The sequence below is a fragment of the Vigna angularis genome, chromosome 9, assembly GCF_016808095.1.
Source record: "Vigna angularis cultivar LongXiaoDou No.4 chromosome 9, ASM1680809v1, whole genome shotgun sequence".
NCBI lineage: Eukaryota > Viridiplantae > Streptophyta > Magnoliopsida > Fabales > Fabaceae > Vigna > Vigna angularis.
In genome coordinates this window covers 18,368,192-18,387,551 of record NC_068978.1, presented here as the reverse complement: position 1 = coordinate 18,387,551, position 19,360 = coordinate 18,368,192, and the positions used below count along the sequence as shown (strand labels likewise).

At 35.0% G+C, this 19,360-nt stretch overlaps 3 protein-coding genes across 4 annotated transcripts; 1 reads left to right on the top strand and 2 right to left on the bottom strand.

Annotated features, from left to right (window-relative positions):
- Positions 1–4,555: 4,555 nt before the first annotated feature.
- Positions 4,556–7,777, bottom strand: LOC108347033 (probable WRKY transcription factor 33). The gene is made up of 5 exons (XM_017586135.2): positions 7,506–7,777; positions 6,933–7,109; positions 5,765–6,330; positions 5,481–5,648; positions 4,556–5,210 (listed from the first exon to the last, which is right to left on the bottom strand). The coding sequence occupies exons 1-5, from the start codon at positions 7,692–7,694 to the stop codon at positions 4,832–4,834; spliced, it is 1,479 nt and encodes a 492-aa protein (XP_017441624.2). The 5' UTR covers positions 7,695–7,777; the 3' UTR covers positions 4,556–4,831.
- A 1,203-nt stretch (positions 7,778–8,980) lies between these two features.
- LOC128194131 (protein FAR1-RELATED SEQUENCE 5-like) lies at positions 8,981–16,455 on the top strand. Of its 2 annotated transcripts, XM_052868949.1 has the most exons (5): positions 8,981–13,662; positions 14,218–15,530; positions 15,738–15,903; positions 15,973–16,164; positions 16,240–16,454. In XM_052868949.1, the coding sequence occupies exons 2-5, from the start codon at positions 14,617–14,619 to the stop codon at positions 16,402–16,404; spliced, it is 1,437 nt and encodes a 478-aa protein (XP_052724909.1). In that variant the 5' UTR covers positions 8,981–13,662; positions 14,218–14,616; the 3' UTR covers positions 16,405–16,454. The 2 variants fall into 2 exon arrangements, with proteins under 2 accessions (XP_052724909.1, XP_052724908.1); XM_052868948.1 differs by having other exon boundaries at positions 14,218–15,903; positions 16,240–16,455.
- Positions 16,456–16,745: 290 nt separating this feature from the next.
- On the bottom strand, positions 16,746–18,770 carry LOC128193904 (protein MAIN-LIKE 1-like). Its single transcript, XM_052868096.1, has 5 exons — positions 18,411–18,770; positions 17,680–18,342; positions 17,212–17,592; positions 17,011–17,154; positions 16,746–16,931 (listed from the first exon to the last, which is right to left on the bottom strand). The coding sequence occupies exons 1-5, from the start codon at positions 18,768–18,770 to the stop codon at positions 16,746–16,748; spliced, it is 1,734 nt and encodes a 577-aa protein (XP_052724056.1).
- Positions 18,771–19,360: the final 590 nt, after the last annotated feature.

Here is a 19,360-nt window from a genome sequence, read left to right as displayed (position 1 = left end):
TAGAATTTACTCCAATTATCTTCTCTCACAATTTCTCTAGAATTTTGGTGTAAATTTCCAACCTCCCCCCCCCCCCCTTGGCTATTTATAGTAAAAAAATTTACTATTCATTTTTACTATTCATTTTTACTAGTCATTTTTTTATTCATTTTACTATTACAAAAATAATTTTTTATTTGCAAATTGGTGAAATCTGATCTCAAAGCTACGTGTAACACTTATCCTTTCCAAAAAAAATTTTTTTTTTTTACTATTAACTTTTTACTATTCACAATTTACTATTCATTAATTTTTTTTTTGTATCTAACAAATATTTTCAAGGATCTTACAATCGCTTGGAACCATCATGGTCTTCCTTCACTCGATACACCCATTTGTTGTGAAGTTCTTTCTTTCCCATAGGTAACTCAACTAGTTCCCATGTCTGATTTGAGATCAAAGACTTTATCTCGTCTTTCATAGCAAGCTCCCACTTGTCGGCATCCGTGGTTTGACAAGCTTCCATATAATCTTCAGGCTCCCCTCCATCAGTCAGTAACATGTAGTCTATGTATCTCCTGTTAGGCACATGGGGCCGAGAGGATCTTCTCAATACAGGAGTTGGAGTAGGAGGTTCTGATTGCTCATTGTTTTCTTCATTTATTCCTCTGGCTGAGGATTCCTCAATATAGGACTTTCTAGGATATCTTTCACCTCTGCATAAAATGGTCCACTCGTTTCTGAGTTTCTGGTGTTAGTATTATGCATGTCCTTGTACATCACTTTTTCATTGAAGATTACATCTCTGCTGCGGATCATCTTTTTGTTTTCATCATCCCATATACGGTACTCAACTTCACCATAACCACGAAAAGTACACTTCTTTGATTTTGGATCAAGTTTGTTTCTAACTTGATCGCTGATATGCACATATGCTACACAGCCGAAAACTCTAAGATGTGAGAGTTTTACCTCTTTTTCGCTCAATACCTCTTCCAGTATCTTGTGCTCCAATGGTACCGATGGACTTCGGTTGATCAAGTAAGTTGTTGTGTTGACTGCTTTTGCCCAAAACTGTTTTGGTAAGCCTGACTGTACACGCATGCTTCTGGCTCTTTCAGTCAACGTTCGATTCATACGCTCAGCTACACCATTGTGTTGAGGCGTACCTAGCACGGTTCTTTCCATTCTGATTCCGTGCTCATAGCAAAACTTCTTGAATCTGGTGTCTACATACTTACCACCATTGTCGGATCTAGCTTCTTAATCTTCAATCCTGTCTCATTCTCCACCATAGCTTTCCAAATCTTGAAAGCTTCAAATACTTCAAACTCGTGTTTCAGAAAGTAAACCCATACCTTTCTAGAGTGATCATCAATAAAAGTCACGAAGTATTGCTTCCCACCAACGGATGGGACAGTCGTTGGTCCCCAAACATCGGAGTGGATGAGCTCAAGCCTTTCTTTCTTTGGGGTTCTTCTACTTGTCTGAAAGCTCACTCTCTTCTGCTTTCCAAGTATACAGTCTTCACACATGTCAATTTTTACTGACTAAAGACCTTGTAGTTTTCCTTTTGAGTGCATGACCTTCATCCCCTTCTCACTCATATGCCCAAGTCTTTGGTGCCATAGGGACTTTCATTTGTTGCAACTGCAATCAAATGACATGCTCCTGCTGTCTTGTAAAGAGTACCACTCTTTTTGCCTCGAGCAATTGTCATCGCACCTTTTGAAATCTTTCAATCATCACCGTGGAAGATTGTCGTGTAGCCTTCACTGGCTAGTTGACCCACTGAGATTAAGTTCTTCGTCAGGTCGGGAATATGTTTGACATTTTTCAGTTCTCATACAGACCTGCTCAACTTAATCTTTACTGCACCTTTTCCTACAATCTCACATGTTTGTTCATTACCAAGGTAAACCTTACCAAGATTTCCAGGAACATAATTCTTGAATATTTCCTTTTGTGAGGTAGCATGAAAAGATGCTCCAGAGTCTAACACCCACGACTCCTCTTTATTTTCAAGAGAGCATATCAACACCTCGTCCTTTTCTAAGGTAGAGGCAACGTTTGCTTCGCCCTTTGCTTCTTGACTCTTCCGTGCACTCCTGCATTGGTTTTTGTAGTGCCCGGTCTTCCCACAATTCCAACACTCGATCGTCTTCGAGTTTTGGGAACTACGATGATTTCTGGACTTGGATCGTGTCTCGTTTGATTTATCGCGTCCACTTTCTTTGGTTGAACTTCTTCCTCTTGACTCTGTATACAATACTGAAGAGGTTGAGGGTTCACCCAACTCTCTCCGCCGGATCTCTTCACTGAGAACCAAATTTTGAACATCATCAAATCTTAACTTATTGCTTCCCGATGAGCTACTCACAGCCGTGACCGTAGCATTCCAAATTTCTGGGAGGGAAGACAAAAGTATTAAAGGTCGTACTTCCTCATCGAACTCAATCCCAATTGAACTCAACTTGGTTGTAATAGTGTTTAGTTCATTGAGATGATGTGCCACCGAAGCACCTTCAGACATCCGTAGATTGAACATTAGCCTCATCAAGTGAACTTTGTTTGAGGTTGATGGTTTCTCGTACATATTTGAAAGAGTCTTCATTAGACCTGTTGTTGTCTTTTCTTTTGCAATGTTGAAAGCAACATTACGGGATAACGTTAGTCTAATGGTTCCAACGGCTTGTCTATCAAGGAGATTCCAATCTTCCTCCTTCATACTCTTTGGCTTCTTTCTTGTGAGTGGTTGATACATATTTTTCTGATACAGATAATCTTTTATCTGCATCTTCCAAAAGCCAAAGTCTACACCATCGAACTTTTCAATCTTCATCTTGCCTTCGTCCATTGCCATTGCTCCTACTGCTTTTGAAGAAAAGCCCCCACTAGTTCTCTAAACTGAGATCCTAAGAACAAGAGAAAAAAAAATCTTTTCTGATGTGGAAGATCAGACGCAACTGCGGCCAGAGAGCATACTAAGAAAATTTACTTACTCTGACCAAATCTTTTCTGATATGGAAGATCAAATGCAGTTGCAACCACATAGCATACTAAGAAATGGCTCTTGATACCAATTGTTGGGAACAAGGGAAATAAAGGAGAGAAGAGAGAAATAAACAAGACTAAGAAGTATTTGTTTTGATGCATTTGTAAACCTTACATAAGCTTTCTTATATAGCAAAGTGAAGAACATCATCTCACAATACTAAGTAATGTGGGACTAAAAACACATTACAAAAACTTAATCAAACTACACAAAAAATAACAAACTTAAGATGCTTCTAATATAATAATACTATGATTTTGTTTCGCAATTAAAAATAAGTTTCTCAGTGTTCTTTTACTTCATTATGAAATGCTAGAAAACAGTTTGGTTTCAGGTTGTAGCATATATCTTGCTATCATCAACATCTTTCGCTAATAACAAATAGAATGAGGGAAACTGCTGACAACATATTTACAAACTCTTCAGCTGTAGCCATTGCCTTCTCCTGTTTTGCCTTCTGGTGTATAGCAGTATCAGTTATCATATCAAGATACAAACTGTCAATACAAACTTATACATAAGCACCCTTAATAGTTAAATTTTTCTCCTATCACTGAATATAAGTAAAGAACTTTCTATTGAGTATAAGAAATTTAAAATCCGCTTTCATTTTAAAGTCTTTGCACTTGTTGCAATGGTTAGTAATTCAAGTGTTGCAAGTGTTAGTAATTCGAGTGTGAGTGTGAATGCTACACTGAATAGAAATGATAAAGCTAAATGGAAAAAGACCAACAAACCTATTGTTTATTGCTTTAAGGTTAAAAGTAGTGAGTTTTCTTGTATATATTTGCCCCTAATGTTTATTATGTTTATATCATTCTCTCTTTCTTAAGTGTTTGCAAATGTTGTAATAATATATGAGATTGTAATACAAATTTCTTTTGTCCCAGTATACAGTCTGGTGATGGTGTTGATAGTTTTCCCTAATTTTGGAGTTTTGTAGTGATTGAAAAAAATGAACATTAGAACTGTCTTTTTTTTAATAATTTTTATTATTATACTTTGACCTTTAATGGCCACATGTTCAATGAAAGGCTCATTTTTTAATCTATTTAATTTCATTTATTATTTAGTAGGACTTATACAAGGTTCATCTAATAATATAATAATCGTTAAAATAGTATAATATTGGCTTTTCTTCTAGAGTTTGACAAATTATTCATGAGATGAATTATGGACTCACATGCCAATTGATGAAAAGTCGTAAAAGAGTAAACATGAGAACAATTTTTATCAATGGATTATTAAAAAATTACACATAAACTTGACACTACAAAATCTGTACAGATTCAATTTATTGGTCTTTCTCAAATTTTCTTCGTTCTTGGACTCCAATAGCCATATTACTGAATAGATCAGAAGTAACTGAATACTTCATAATTTGAACAAAAATAGAACTTTGATCGAAATGTTATAGAAACACACAAAAATCACTGAGACGTAATAACAGTAGACATTTGCTTACCAGGTTAGAAATTGCCAAGACTAGCATAAACTTTAAAAAGTAAATGAATGTAGTGAGACATAGCAAAAGAAACCTTTTATTCGTTATAAAACAGAAGCAACAAAAGAATAATGGAATTCAAAGTCAACACGTTTTCTGTGTCTCCTATTACTAAATTTAAAGTTGAAATAAGGCCTAACTTTTGTCAAGCTTTACTGCAGTTCTAGTCTCTAATCTTAGTACACTGAATTAGTAGATTCCCATGATTTTCTTATTATATTCCTATATGCTATACAAAAACACTATATCAGTGATATTATCACGTGTAAGGTTCAAGTGTTCCACTTCCAAATTTAGAAGTTCTTAGAAAAAAAAGACTGAAGGAATGAGTCATTAGACGAAAATCCTAGGCTTCCAGGGCTCAGCAACATGTCCATCGGAACAGCTTCTTGACTTGCAGATGCTGAGAGCTTTGTGTCTGGGAGTGAATTGATGAAATTTGCTGAGTTAGAATAATTATTCACTGCTGAAGGCCTTATTGGGGCAGGTGCTGTTACATTGCTTGTGTTGTTGTTTAGAGAAGCTCTGTTATAGCTTGCATTTCCTCGTCCTAAAGGAACATCATGGTTATGTTTCCCTTCATAGGTTGTTAGCACAGCTTTCATGTCATTTGCAGCTCTCTCAACATGTTTTCTCACTGGACAACCTGGGGCAACGCATTTGTAGTAACTCCTGCAGAAAGAATGTTTTGAGTAAGTCATGACCTTATGGGGTGGTAATGATGAATTGCAACACTAAGAAAGGCATATAGCAAAAGGGTGTTGCTTGTTTTCTTCAGTTCTATTTCAAATTCACTTGGCAGAATAATCATGATTGAAATGCCCAAGATAGTATGACTGATCATCAGATATGATATGTTTATTGGCCTTCATAATAAAAATGTTTACAATAACATTGTATGACAGTTAAATTCTTCTAGTACCATCAGAAAAATGGAAATACCTTGGGTTTGGGTTTCCTTTGACCACTTTCTGTCCATATTTCCTCCACCTATATCCATCATCAAGTATGTCAATTTCACTTGTGGTTTGAACCACAACTCTAGGTTCCTTAACAGTTCTACTTCCAGCTGAGGAATTAGAATAGTCATCATTTTCATTCTCTCCTTTCCTGGAAAATGAGAATCATAATCATAATTAGTCACACTGAAATCAAGCTCATCATGTAGTTTCTTTCCCATAATACAAGGTTATTTGAGTGATGTATCTGTCATTTGCTTATCTTACCATCTTTTGGCCTCATGACCAAAGTCATCATCATCAACACCTCCAGAGCAACTAGTTTGTGATGTTTGCTCAAAGTCTTCCTCTCCCATAGACTGATCTGAAATCCCAGAGATGGTGCAGGATGAAGAAGTTTGATGCATTGATTGAGAGCCATTTTTTCTATTATGTGGCTTAGGATGATTGTGACTTCCCCTGTATACTATTTCAGTAACATGTCCCTCCAAAGATCTCTCAACTTTCTTCTTTGTTGGACAATTTGGATAAGTGCACTTGTAATAACTGCGTGGATTCTCACTTCCTTTCACTTGTTTCTCTCCATATTTCCTCCAATTGTACCCATCTTCTGATCTCCTTTGTTCTCTAATGCACTTAAAAGCATTATTGGAGTTAAACTGAACAGAACCAGAAGTAGAATTGCTTTGTATTTCAGGTTTGATTGAGACAACTTCTGTGGAGAAGCCCTGAGTTGTTGGATATTCAGATTTTGTTTCTGTCCTCTCAGATGAGAAATCTGTTCGCTTTGCAGCTTCATTGAATATCATTGTGTCCTGTTTCTTTAGTGGCTCCTGTTGTTCAAGTGGAACAAAGATTAGAAAACATAATTAAGTAAATCCAAGAGTAACATATTCCATTCCAAAGAATCAACAACTTGGAAACTTGCTGATAAGTTCTTATGTGTTAAGTAAGTTCAATGGCATTTAATTTTAGCCAAGTGATCTTCAGAAACGTTTTATTATGCAGACAGAAATGACCTACAAAATTTATATCAATTGGCATAAAATAAGAGATATATATATTGAAAGTAGGTAAGAATTTCTGAGAACATGCACGGACATATATACTTTCAAGTTTGATTCGGTCAACTTGGAATACCGCAGTCGAAGTTTTGAATTGTTCAAACAAGCTTGTACCAACCAAAATTCAAAATTAAATAAATCAAGAAAAGTGAAGAACTAAAAGAAGACAGCAGATTAAACAAATAGCAGATGGTAATGAAACAAATAGCATATGCTAATGAGACAAATTGGTCCAAGCAAGTCAAGGTAAACAGATTGAACAAGAAATGGTCTCACACCCCTTAATCATCAAATAAATAACCAGAAAAAGAAATACACCCCAAATTATGTTCTTTTAAGTCAAATTTATATAGAAAAACAATACAACTTACCACTTGAAACATGCTTGTAGAAGATTGAAAGAGAGGCACGTGGTTTGCTTTTGTTAGGAAAGAGAAGTCAGAGTAGTTTCTCTCTTCCTCATTGTTTCCTAGCTGGTCCACAGTTGAACTGTTTCTCATGTTGAAGTTCATGCTGGAAGATGACTCAGTTGAGTAAGATGCAGGAACCTGAACCAAACCAAACACACAAAACGAAAATACCCCACAGTTAGTTTTCCAAAAGAACATAACATTGGAGTGATACAAAAGACCACCTCAAATTCTAAACCAACATATAAAACAAGAACACCATACCGTTACAAAAACCATTTCATTGACCAATAACAAGAACCATTAGTTATTACTATTATTACATGCTATCTTTAGAGGGAACTCAGATTTCATATTTATTTTTATTAAATTGTGTAGGAGAATTCTTCCGACAGTACTTTAGCACAAAACTACAGATAACTTTTATGAAAGTCAATCCTGTCACCGATAAACAGGTGGCAGAACTACTATACCCAAAGGAAAAACACTTTTTCATCAGGTACAATAATGACGATAACTGATGGTAAAACTTACATTTTGAGAAGAAAACAAGAGGGGTGAGTTCAATGACTGTGTTGTTGGAGCAAAACCAGGTGGGAACTCAGAATAAGAAGGGAGAGGTTGAAGTTGTTTGAAAGTGTTAGCAAATTCAAGTCCAAAAGGATCATCATCCAGGGTTAAGCTATTGCTGTTAGAAAGTAGGTCAGTGAAACTGAAAGACATGCTCAAGAAATGAGGTGTGATGAAGAAGGTTGATGCTTTTGATGTTGTTGTTGAGTTTGAAAATGGAGAGAGAAAAGAGAGGAAGTGATGCACTTTATTTATGTGTGCTATGGCATGCACACCACCCATGTCTTTGGAAGCTACTACCTCTGACTCAGTAGCCAAAGGTTGACCTTTGACCGTGGAAAAAAAAGCACATCAAAAATGGGTCAAGGGTTGCGGGTTTGACTTGACTCAGCTACCTATCATAATTATTACACAGCACTGCCAAAGTGGCGGCTCAAACATGCAGAGGATATTGACCCTGCGGTTACTCTGTTACATCTTCGTGCACTAGATGAATCATGACCGTTAATATAGATCAGATGATTCGCACTTCAATTGTGTATTTGAATTTTAATTTATGGATAGTCGTTCGATAAATCAAACCACTGCGTTTTGTTGATAGAGTAAGTGCATGCTAATCCTGAAGGCAGGGAAATCCTAATTATAAGAAAATGTAGCCTGAAATTTCGCCATCTGTCTCCTTGTGTGGCATCTTTTCTACATAGAATCTGCAGACTCAGCAACGACACGGTTTTTTTATCAAATAAATGTTTACCAAGTTATCAAATAAAATATTATTCAAAAGAAATATAATAATATTAATATGAAATCTTACTAATGATGTATTTAAAACCATGCGTAATTTTTTATTTGGACATATACATTATTATTTTTTATTATTAAATAAATCTAATTTTTTTTAACTATTATTAAATAAATCTAAACAAATTTTAACTTTAAAAAATTAATGAAATTTATTTTCTAGACTTTTTCTTTTAAAAATTACTTCATTTTTTTACGGACGTTTAATTATTTAGCCTTTAAAATTATATTTTTCTGTATATGTTCAATTAATAATAAAGTTAAAAACTAATATTAACATAATTATAATGTTAATATGTTGTCTATTTAGTTTATATATATATATATATATATATATATATATATATATATATATATAAATGATTAAATAGAGTAGTGTAACAACTCAACAGTAGTATTCAAAAATACTATCAAAAGCTAATAACATAATTATATCAAATGAATAAATATAAAGTTAATAATATTATGTACAATCTTCTTTTAACATTAAATAGAATAAATAGTATTTCAATAAAAAAAATTAACTAGTGCATAATATTATTACAAACTATATTTACATTAGTTTATTTATATATTTTACTTTCGATATATCCACACCAGCATGTCAGAGAATTCATCCTCATCTGTTCATCTTTGAAGCCTGCTGGAGTTCTAGAAGAATTAGTGAGAATGAAAGCTTTTCCTCTGTCTTTGCAAGGTGAAGCCAGACACTGGATGATTCATCAACAAATTTTTCCCAGCTTCTAAGGTGTCCTATTTTAGGAAGTTGATCTACACCATTGAGCAGGATCAGAATGAGGGCCTGCCAGATTATTGGGATAGGTTTAACAACTTATGTCTCAAGTGTCCAAATCATCAGCTGCAGGAATCATTGTTGATGGTTTATTTTTATGAAGGCTTGCTGCAAAGAGATAGAATTATGGTTGATGTGGCTGCAGGAGGGTCATTGATATGTCAAACTCCAGCTGAAGCAAAACAGTTGATATGTAGAATGGCTGAGTCCCAACTAGGACAACTAGAAGGGTGATGGATAGTGGATTCTTTTGGCCTACATTATTCAAAGATGCTTATAGTTTTGTAAAAAGTTGTGAGGCATGTCAAAAAGCTGGGGAAAATATAACAAGAAAAAATGAAATGCCTCTGCAGAATATGGTTTTCTGTGAGATTTTTGATGTATGGGGCATTGATTTTATGGGACCTCTACCTGTTTCTTCTGGATACTCTTACATTCTTTTGGCTTTTGATTATGTGTCCAGGTGGGTGGAAGCAAAGGCAACTAAGTCTAATGATGCAAGGACAGTCTCACAATTTTTAAAGACTAACATTTTCTGCAGATTTGGGGTGCCAAAGGCAATAATTAGTGATCAGGGGACACATTTTTGTAATCATCTTATTGCATGACTTTTGAGAAAGTATGGAGTCAAGCACAAGATATCCACACCTTAACACCCACAAACAAATGGGCAGGCAGAAGTATTCAACAGAGAAGTGAAGAAATTGATCCAAAAGTTAGTCTAGCCCAACAAGAAGAACTGGAGTCAGCAGCTGGATGAAGCACTTTGGGCACAGAGGACAGCTTATCGCACACCCATTGGGATGTCACCATTCAGAGTAATCTTTGGTAAACCATGCCATCTGCCAATAGAGATTGAACACAAAGCATTTTGGACTGTCAGGAGATGCAATCTGGATCACAATGAAGTTGTGAGGCAGAGAAAATTACAGCTGCAGGAGTTGGATGAAATAAGACTTAAAAGCTTATGAGAACTCAAGGATTTATAAAGAGAGAGTGAAGAGATTTCATGATATGAATCTCTCAAGGAAAGAGTTCACTGTGGGACAAAAAGTACTCCTCTATAACTCCAGAATGAAGCTGATAGCAGGCAAACTGAGATCAAAATGGGAAGGGCCATATACAGTGGTAAAGTTATTCCCTCATGGTGTAGTAGAGATTGGTAAATCAGATTCTGAAGAGACATTTAAGGTTAATGGTCATCAATTGAAGATCTTCCAGGAAAGACAACCTCTAGGGGAAGAAGGCAGCACTATGAACCTCACTGATCCAATTATGGAAGAGCCACCATGAATAAGATTCTCCTTTCTTTTCTTGCTTTTCTTTTTCTTATTTTCTCTACTAATGAACAATCTGAGTACTTTCAATTTCTGAGTTGTGTTGCTTTTATTTTCAATTCTGGTGCTATTTTCATTTTTATTCCTGTGTTGTAAATATCTGTGCCATCTGAGTTGTTTAGGAAACCTTACTCTCTCACACATTGAGGACAATGTGCCTCTTAAGTGTGTGGGTGAGAAGGTATAGTTTTAATTGTTGTTTTTACTTTAATTTGCATCTGTTAGTATGTGATTTGTAGCTAAAATAGGAGTAAATTTTTTTTTTCTATGTTGATTGCAGTTTTGCTTCAGGTTGTAAATACTTAGTTTTTTTTTATGCTTTCATAATCTGTTTTAGGTTGTAGACTAGACTTTGTTTGTTTTAGAATTCGTAGTTACTTGTAGAATTTTTCTTTTATCCCTGATTCTGTTTCACGCATTAGATGCTTTAAGTTTTGTTTTAGCTTTTGTTCCATTTTCATTGTTTTAGGTAAATTTCCAAGTTCTATTTGAAGCCTTTTTACATATGCATTTGCTTTAGATTTTCTTCCCTTATAGATTCTGTTTAGGAATTTTGTAGACTCTTTACTTTTCAATCTGTTTTAGATAGTTTGTAGGATGCTTTAGGTTATATTCTTTCAGTTGTTGTTGTAGATAGAAATAATTGTAGGTTCCTTTCACTCCTCTGATTTCATTTCCCTGTTTTAGTCTTCATAATAGATTTTGTCCTGAACCTTTGATTTTTAAGTTTTTTTTTGGTTTGTAGTAAGAGTTTCTTAGGTCCTTTTGCCTATATTGTCCCTGTTTCATTTTTTTTTTCTTAAGCTATCTTTTATTTTTTTTCCTTCTTATACCTTTCATTTGAATCTGTCTTAGTTTGGTTTAGGTTTTTGTTTCTAGTATTACTCAACTCATTGCTTAGTTTTTAGGAGTAGCTTCCCTTGTTTTTAGGTTCTATTTCGTTTAGTTTTGAAAATCCTTTTTGCAAGCATAATAACCTAGGTTAATTTTGCTGTTTTACTGATTTATTTGAAAGTTTTGAGTTGTATGCATAATTTAGGATAACTAGCTTAATTAGGACGAGTTAAAGTAAGGTAGAAATGCTTAGAATTTTGAGAAATCAACTCTGGAATCAACTTGGCAAATATTATTACCCAGTGAGTCTTGAGCTTTAATTCTTTGTAGTGAGTTTATACCTAGGTTAGTGACATTCTAGAACTTGTGCACTTTCTCTTTGATATAGTTGAACTGTGATACATTTTTTATGTGATTCAGGCCTTCTTGTCTTTAAGCCTCCTAGCCCAATAGCCTATCCACCCAGTTCTTTTCCATTGTACCCTTATTTGAGCCTTAGCCTATTCCTTGTGTTCATATCACCTTACAAGCCCCTAACCATCTGAAAACAAAATACACCATCCCTTAGGCCTTGTTCACTTGAGTGGATTTGAGGGAGAGTAATTGAGGGGATCTGAGAGGATTTGAAAATAAATTTTTTTGTTGATTATTTGAGTGAATTTGGAGGTAAATGAGATTGGATTTGGAAGTAAATTTTTTTAATTTGTCACGTCAATCAAATCCTATACTAATTCTCACAAACTTTACTTCCAAATTCATTCTCACTTACCTCCAAATTGACTCAAATAAACAACAAAAAAATTTATTTTCAAATCCTCTCAAATCCCCTCAATTACTCTCCCTCAAATCCACTCAAGTGAACAAGGCCTTAGAGTATTGTGAAAAGTAGAGGAGAATGCAAGAATTTAGTGAGTGCAAGAAAAATAAATGGTCAGAGTATGGTCAGAGTTGAAAAAGAAAAGAAAGATGGCTATGAAAAATCTGGTCTGAAAAGAAAGAAAAGATTTGGCAAAAGAAAAAGAATGAGAAAAATAGAAAATTGAGTTGAGAAAAAAGACTTGAACAGAAAAAGAGAGTGCAAAGAAAGAAAACCAGAAAGAAAAAAGGGTCTGACCAAGCCAAATTGAAATGCATTCACTGAGTTCCAATATTTTCTTCTGTCTTTCACATTTCTCTAATCCATTCCAGCTTATGTTTTCTATCCATCTAGCCTATTCCATTATCCTTTTCATTACAAGTCTAGCAAAGTCTTGATGATCTTGAGTGTGCATATGTTTAGCAGTGGAGATTAGATTATGTACAAACTTATGGTAATGTTGCTTAGCCTGGTGTGTTGAGTGCTGAAAATACCAATCCCAAAAGCACATGAGTTGAGTGCAGACACTTACCTGTGAGGTCAAGTTGAATCTAGTAGTTGGTTCTTTCAAATTCTGTTGCATAGTTACCTTTTTTTAGTAATTCTTAAACATGCTTGATTGTCTTAATTATGTTTTGTTAGCTTTAAATTTTCAGGATTTTTAGTAATATAGTAGGATTTGTCTAGGTGTTTTCTGGTTTGTAAATTGGTTTTGTTTTTTTTCTTTTGTTTGTTTTTCTTCTCTTTCTTTTCCCTACCTAGGAGGGAAGTTGTCTAATGGGAATATGATAACACTCTAGATTTACATATTTTTCTTTGTTAAAAATCATTTCTTAGATTTCTTTAGTTTTTAATTTCTTAGAATTAGATTAGTTTTATGTTTTTCTCTTAATTCTTTAGTTTTATAGAGTTTTAGTTAAAAATAGGTTTTTAGATGTAATTTTTAGTCTTTGTTAATAATTAGGAAATTAGTATTTTTCTGAATTTCTTTCAATAAAAATGTTTTTTTAATTAGGTTTTAATCTCATATTTTTTTTATTTGCATTTTAACCCATTAATTCATTTTTTTAGATTTGGATCTTATTGGGCTGAAGAGAATTGATGCTGGTGCTGATGCTAGTGATTAGGCCACTAAAATTGCCTTTGGGTCGCTGCTGCTGGAAACTAGGTTGTTGCATGTGCATCTTTGGGGAGTTGCTCCCTCCACCCCCACACATCTCTTCCTCCACCTCCCCTTTACTTTTTTGCCTCTTCCTCCACTTTTCCTTTACTATTTTGCCGCTCAGTAAAATTTTATTTTTAAAATTATTGTTTTTTAATTTTATTCATTTATAACATATTTCACTGATAACCTACGTAGTTCCTTGTATGAGTAAAATATTTTTCTGCAAAGCTTGGTGATCGTGAAAAGAATTATCAAGCAATCTTCCTCTTGTTCTCGGTGCAATACGTGGTACAGTGCGTTTATGGTGTAGTGTCCTTGTCGTGGTTCCTTTCCAGGTACGTAGTCATAATCCTTCCTATAATTCTAAACCCTAAACCCTTCCCATACTTCCAATAATCCTTTCAATATACAAGCCTTGCATGAGCCGCAAAACGTAGTAAAATAAAAATGAAACCTAAAAGGAACACTGCCTTTGGACGGATGACATCCTTCAACGGATGTCAACATCCGTTTAAGGCGAAACGGATGTCGACATCCGTTTTGCCTTAAACGGATGTTGACATCCGTTGAAGGATGTCATCCGTCTAGAGGTAGTGTTCCTTTTACGTTTCGTTTTTATTTTATTTGTTTATTTTATTTACAGTAATTTATATTTAAATTTATAATTTTAAATGTTATATATGGTTAGTTTTTAAACGTAATAATTTTGTTAAAATATGAATTTGTTATAGATGATTTTTGTATCTTTAATTCTTTAATAATTTGATAATTATATAAAAAATTATTTATTACTCTATTTATATCAAATATATAATTTAATTATATTAATATTTTTATATTTGTTTGATTAATTATTAATTATGTTAATAAGGGTCATTATAATTTTGTAGGTGATTATTATTTAAAATGGATGAATATCTTCATATGGATTCTCAGATTGGTTGTAGTTTGAAATCTGATTTGTCTTCATCAATTAGCAAAGTTGTAGAGAGAGATTTAACAAATAGATTTAATACAAATGAAATATTTCATTCACTGGAGCACTTAATTCAATAGGTAAGAGGGATGGCTTTTGATTTAGGATTTGTTGTGGTAATAGTAAGATCTGACATAGCTACTGGTGTACGGGGAAGAAAAACGTATGCATACTTGGATGTGAAAGAGGGGGAAAATATAGGAAATACAAAGCTGATGCAGTGGCTAGTGTATACGGCACTCGTAAATGTGAATGTCCGTTTAGATTAAAGGGTAAACCATGTTCAGATGGGGCCGGATGGGTGTTGAAGGTGATGTGTGGACATCACAACCATGAGTTAGCTGAAACTTTAGTGGGTCACCCTTATGCTGGCAGGTTAAATACGAGTGAAAAGTCATTACTGGTTGATATGACAAAGAGTAAAGTTACACCTGCAAATATTTTATTAACACTCAAACAAAATAATGATCGAAATGTCACAACGATTAAACAAATCTACAACGCAAGGCATGCGTATAAACGATCATTAAGAGGGTCCATAACTGAACTACAACAACTTATGATGTTGTTGGATCGGGATAAGTACATTCACTGGAGTAGGTGTGCTGATGATTCAAAGGTTGTTACTGACTTGTTTTGGACACATCCTGATGCGGTGAAATTGTTAAACTCATTTAATGTTGTATTTATGATGGATTACACATATAAAACAAATAGATATAGACTTCCGTTGCTTGAGATTGTGGGTATGACGTCTACAGGGTTAACCTTCTCAGCAGCATTTGCTTTCTTGTCTACTGAAAGGCAGAGTAATTTCACATGGGCTTTGGAAAAGCTGAAAGGTTTATTTTTAACATCTGAGGGTGGTCCTAAAGTTATTGTGACTGACCGAGACTTGGCTTTGATGAATGCCATATCAAGTGTATTCCCTGAGTCATATCAGATGTTATGTCGGTTCCACATCCTTAAAAATGTTAAAGCTAAATGCAAAATGTTAGTTCATTCTACTGAGGTTTGGGAAGTGTTGATGGATGCATGGGAAAATGTGATGGATTGTGCTGATGAAAGCTTGTTTGCTGAGTATGTGAATGGTTTTGAATACGCAAGCAGATCATGGCCTTTGTTCTTTGAATATGTTAATCAGAATTGGATTATTCCGTACAGCACATACTTTGTAAAGTTCTGGACGAACAAAGTAATGCATTTAGGGAACACAACCACAAATAGGTATGTTGTAATGTTATTTTATTTATTTGAGTATGTGGATGCCTTTCATTCAACCATAGAATATTCATCTGTGAGAAGTAAATTACAATCAAAGCCAAAAGCAATAAATAAAAGGAGAGTTCCAATGATAGACCAGTTTCATTCTACTACTCACCCCTTCATTGTGGACGTTGTTGATGTTGTGGCTGATGGTCACTGTGGGTATAGATGCATTGCTGCGTTGTTAGGACTCGGAGAAGATTCATGGCCCGTTGTGAGGAATGAGTTGTACAAAGAACTCAGTTCATGGCGTGATGAATATGCAAGCCTAGTAGGAGGCTATGATAGACTAGAAGAACTGAGGACCTCTTTGTTGGTGCAGTCACTGTCCGCGGTAAGTGTTTCCCGTTTTATGTAGTTTCTTTATTACATGGTTTTTTCTAACAACTTTTATTCATAACAGGCTAACAAGAGCAAGTGGATGACATTACCAGACATTGGTTATGCAATTGCTAACCGATATAACGTTATCTTAGTGTGTTTGTCATACTCTCAAAGTTATACTATCTTTCCACTACGTTCCACACCACCTTCTGATATCACTCAACATCGCTTAATTTGTATAGGACATGTTCATGGATGTCATTTTGTGCAGGTAAGTGCATTTTGTTATGAATTCATTTTAAAATTACTTATCACTCAATTATATTTTGTTATTTGTATAATGTAGGTTAAGCTACAAGAATGTTGTCCGTTGCCCACGGTGAATATCATGTCCTCAACCCACTGTTATCCTGAGGCACGAGCGTGGTCATCTATTTATACTAGTAGGATGCACGCATTTGAACAGTTGATGGACATAACAACATCTTATGTTGACTTAGGTGATTCATGATATTTATATTATGTATGAAGATATGTAAAAATACACTATTATATTATGTTATTTAAGTACTTATTGTCAGTATTCATGATAATTATACTTTTATTATTCGTGATATTTATGTAGTAGTTATTTATATATGAAGATATTTATATTACTTGTTGTTAATTAAGTTCTTATTTTTTTCCACTTAAACATATAAATATTTGATCATCTATATAACTAATATAAAAGAACATGTAACTCAAAATGAAAACATTGAAATTATAAGAAATTATAAATGTCTATTACAAATACAAAGAAAATATAAAGTCCTGTAATACATAATGAGAAAAAGGAAATATAAAGTCCTATCAATTAGACGTCGACCGTCTACCATGCACATGCCTCTGCTCTCTCCTAGTCGTGGAATATTCGTCGATGCCTTCATTAGCAATCTGAAGCAGGTCCACTGACACCTGATGTGCAACAGTACCTTCGGTGACATGACGACACGATATCAAGGACTGTAACATTCTCGCCATTCGCCTAAATCTAGCCTGCATTATAATTATATCAAACAATTAAATAAACAAGGTGATCAAAATTTAATAATATAAGCAATGAAAAATAATATACTAGGGCGCCAGATGGTGAAGGTGGAGACGATCTACGATGGGGTCGTGCCTCCCGTGGAACATCGGGGCGTTGTCTAGGTGCAAGAGCCGGTCGCGCGTCATCTGCAGCAACATTAATATAAGGATGCGAAACCCTCCTGAACCACTAAATGTACCCATCAACACAGTTAGAAGGGGATGCTGCATGTCTGACATTACTCACAACGTGAGCTCTGAAGTGCAACCACATATGATCAATGGCCACTACATCTGCATCTGGAACCGTAGTCGGTGATCGTGGAATGTGTTGCTGAAACCCAAATTGCCTCAGCACACGCTTAGGCAAATGACGACAAAGGGTGTCACCAATCCGAATCCATCCAGAATACATACAGATGCCGAAGAATGGCCGAATGCCTCGATGCCCCTCATACGGATGCCATACAACTCCACTGTATGTCAGCGCATCCAACTGTGACCGAATCTCTGCGAGAGTGGAACTCTGTCTAGGGCTCTGCCACCTCATGGCACGTGGTGTGGTATCATCGTAAGAAGTCACCAACCGCCTCCTCCCCAAGCCAGGGAAATGTTCGTATATCCAACTCTAAAAAAATAATTATTCAATTAAATTACATCCATGTTCGAACATGGAAATAAATACATGAAATAAATGTCAAAGTTATAACTGTACCTGAAATAGAGTCAAATATCCAGCCATCTGCTTCGTGGACGCGAGACTCGCATCCCCGAGCTGCTCGTACAAATAGGCGAGTGCAGCAACACCCCAGGCATATCTGCCACACGCGTGTACGTCTCTAAATAACAATAAGTAAGACACGCGTATAGAACTGGCACTCTTATTTGCAAAAGTCGTACATCCTACTAGATGCAACAAATATGCTCTAGCAGCATAGTCCCAATGCTGCGACTCACACCTCTGAACATATATCTCTCTAAGCCAGCTGAGTCTGACTTTCGGACCACGTGCGTCCTCCATCTCAGCACCTGCTGTGCCACCATCAACGCCGAGCAGTTGCACAAGGGCTGTACGAGCCTCCTCAAACTCCAACTCCTCCAAATCACACATTTGTCCCATCACGGGCAGGTGAAGTAATGTCGAGACGTCATCAAGAGTAATCGACATCTCCCCTATAGGGAGATGGAAACTACTGGTCTCAAAATGCCACCTCTCTATGAATCCGAGGAGTAACCCCTTATCAACGTAATCATAACAAATCCCTGTAAGAGGCATCAAACTGGAATTCAACACAATGTCTTGAATTCCCTCGTGGCATGGTCCTAACTTATTTACTTTTTTTCCGTGGGAGATCAACTTCAGTGTGTCCCCTCGATCCTACACATCAATATTTAATAAATTTTCTATTAAAAAAATAATAAAATAAATTTTATTTTTGCACTCACCCGGCCTTGGGAAATAGCATAAGCTACATGCTGAACATAGTGCGTCAGCAATGAATGATCGTGTGGACCTCCAGGAAATCCAGCGACATCCTCTTGTATGTCATGAACATCTGCATGCTCCTCCTCATCGTCATCATCGTTAGGGGCCTCAAATGCATTTTCCTCTCCATGAGTCTCATACGCCTCATATGTTTGTTCCTCAACGGCTCGCTCCTCAGCTATGGGGTCATGCTGGATAGGAGCTGCCCGACTTCTACGAGCAGAAATGGTAGATCTTCTCCGAGCTTCGCCCTGCGACGAACTCTCTCCTCGAGAACTCTCTCCTCGAGAATTAAAAGATGCACCACGTGTTCTTACCATTTCTAACAATAATTTGTTTATTTAATTTCAAAAATTAAAATAAATCATTGTTTCAAATATCATTAATAAACTATAAAAAATGCAATTCAAAATAAATTAAACTACTAATAATTAATTTATTAACTTACAACAAAAATTAAATAAAAGAAACAATTTGCTAATTAATTAAAATAATATATTTAAATACATTTCCATTTAATTATTATTACATTAATTATTATTACAAATACAAATTTACTATAAATAAAATAAATACAAATACAAATTTACTAATATTAAATAAATTAAATTGATAATATTTATTTTAAGAAATAAAAATAATTTAAATATATAAAAGTTTTCGTATCTAATTCTTAATCAATTTATTTACAAACTACAAATAAAAAAATTATAAAATATTCAAATAATAATCTAAGTCAAAGAAAATTTAAAAACATTTAACAATAAATATATCAAATATATAAATATATATTTCAGTTATAATAATTAAAAAACAATTAAAAAAGTAAAAAAAATGCAGGAGAGCCGAAACGGATGTGGGATATCCGATTGGCCTTCAACGGATATCCCACATCCGTCGACGGAAGTCG

What these genes read in the sequence shown, in the direction of transcription:
- LOC108347033 (XM_017586135.2), bottom strand. Translation starts at nt 7,694, where the DNA reads ATGTCTTTCAGTTTCACTGACCTACTTTCTAACAGCAATAGCTTAACC. An exon ending in TCTTGTTTTCTTCTCAAAAT is followed by an intron (nt 7,110 to 7,505) that starts GTAAGTTTTACC and finishes GGTTTGGTTCAG; the next exon opens with GTTCCTGCATCTTACTCAAC. An exon ending in GGTCATGAGGCCAAAAGATG is followed by an intron (nt 5,649 to 5,764) that starts GTAAGATAAGCA and finishes CTCATTTTCCAG; the next exon opens with GAAAGGAGAGAATGAAAATG.
- LOC128194131 (XM_052868948.1), top strand. Translation starts at nt 14,617, where the DNA reads ATGTGTGGACATCACAACCATGAGTTAGCTGAAACTTTAGTGGGTCAC. An exon ending in TGGTGCAGTCACTGTCCGCG is followed by an intron (nt 15,904 to 15,972) that starts GTAAGTGTTTCC and finishes TATTCATAACAG; the next exon opens with GCTAACAAGAGCAAGTGGAT. An exon ending in ATGGATGTCATTTTGTGCAG is followed by an intron (nt 16,165 to 16,239) that starts GTAAGTGCATTT and finishes TGTATAATGTAG; the next exon opens with GTTAAGCTACAAGAATGTTG.
- LOC128193904 (XM_052868096.1), bottom strand. Translation starts at nt 18,770, where the DNA reads ATGGTAAGAACACGTGGTGCATCTTTTAATTCTCGAGGAGAGAGTTCT. An exon ending in GATATTTGACTCTATTTCAG is followed by an intron (nt 17,593 to 17,679) that starts GTACAGTTATAA and finishes TTATTTTTTTAG; the next exon opens with AGTTGGATATACGAACATTT. An exon ending in CTTCACCATCTGGCGCCCTA is followed by an intron (nt 16,932 to 17,010) that starts GTATATTATTTT and finishes ATTATAATGCAG; the next exon opens with GCTAGATTTAGGCGAATGGC.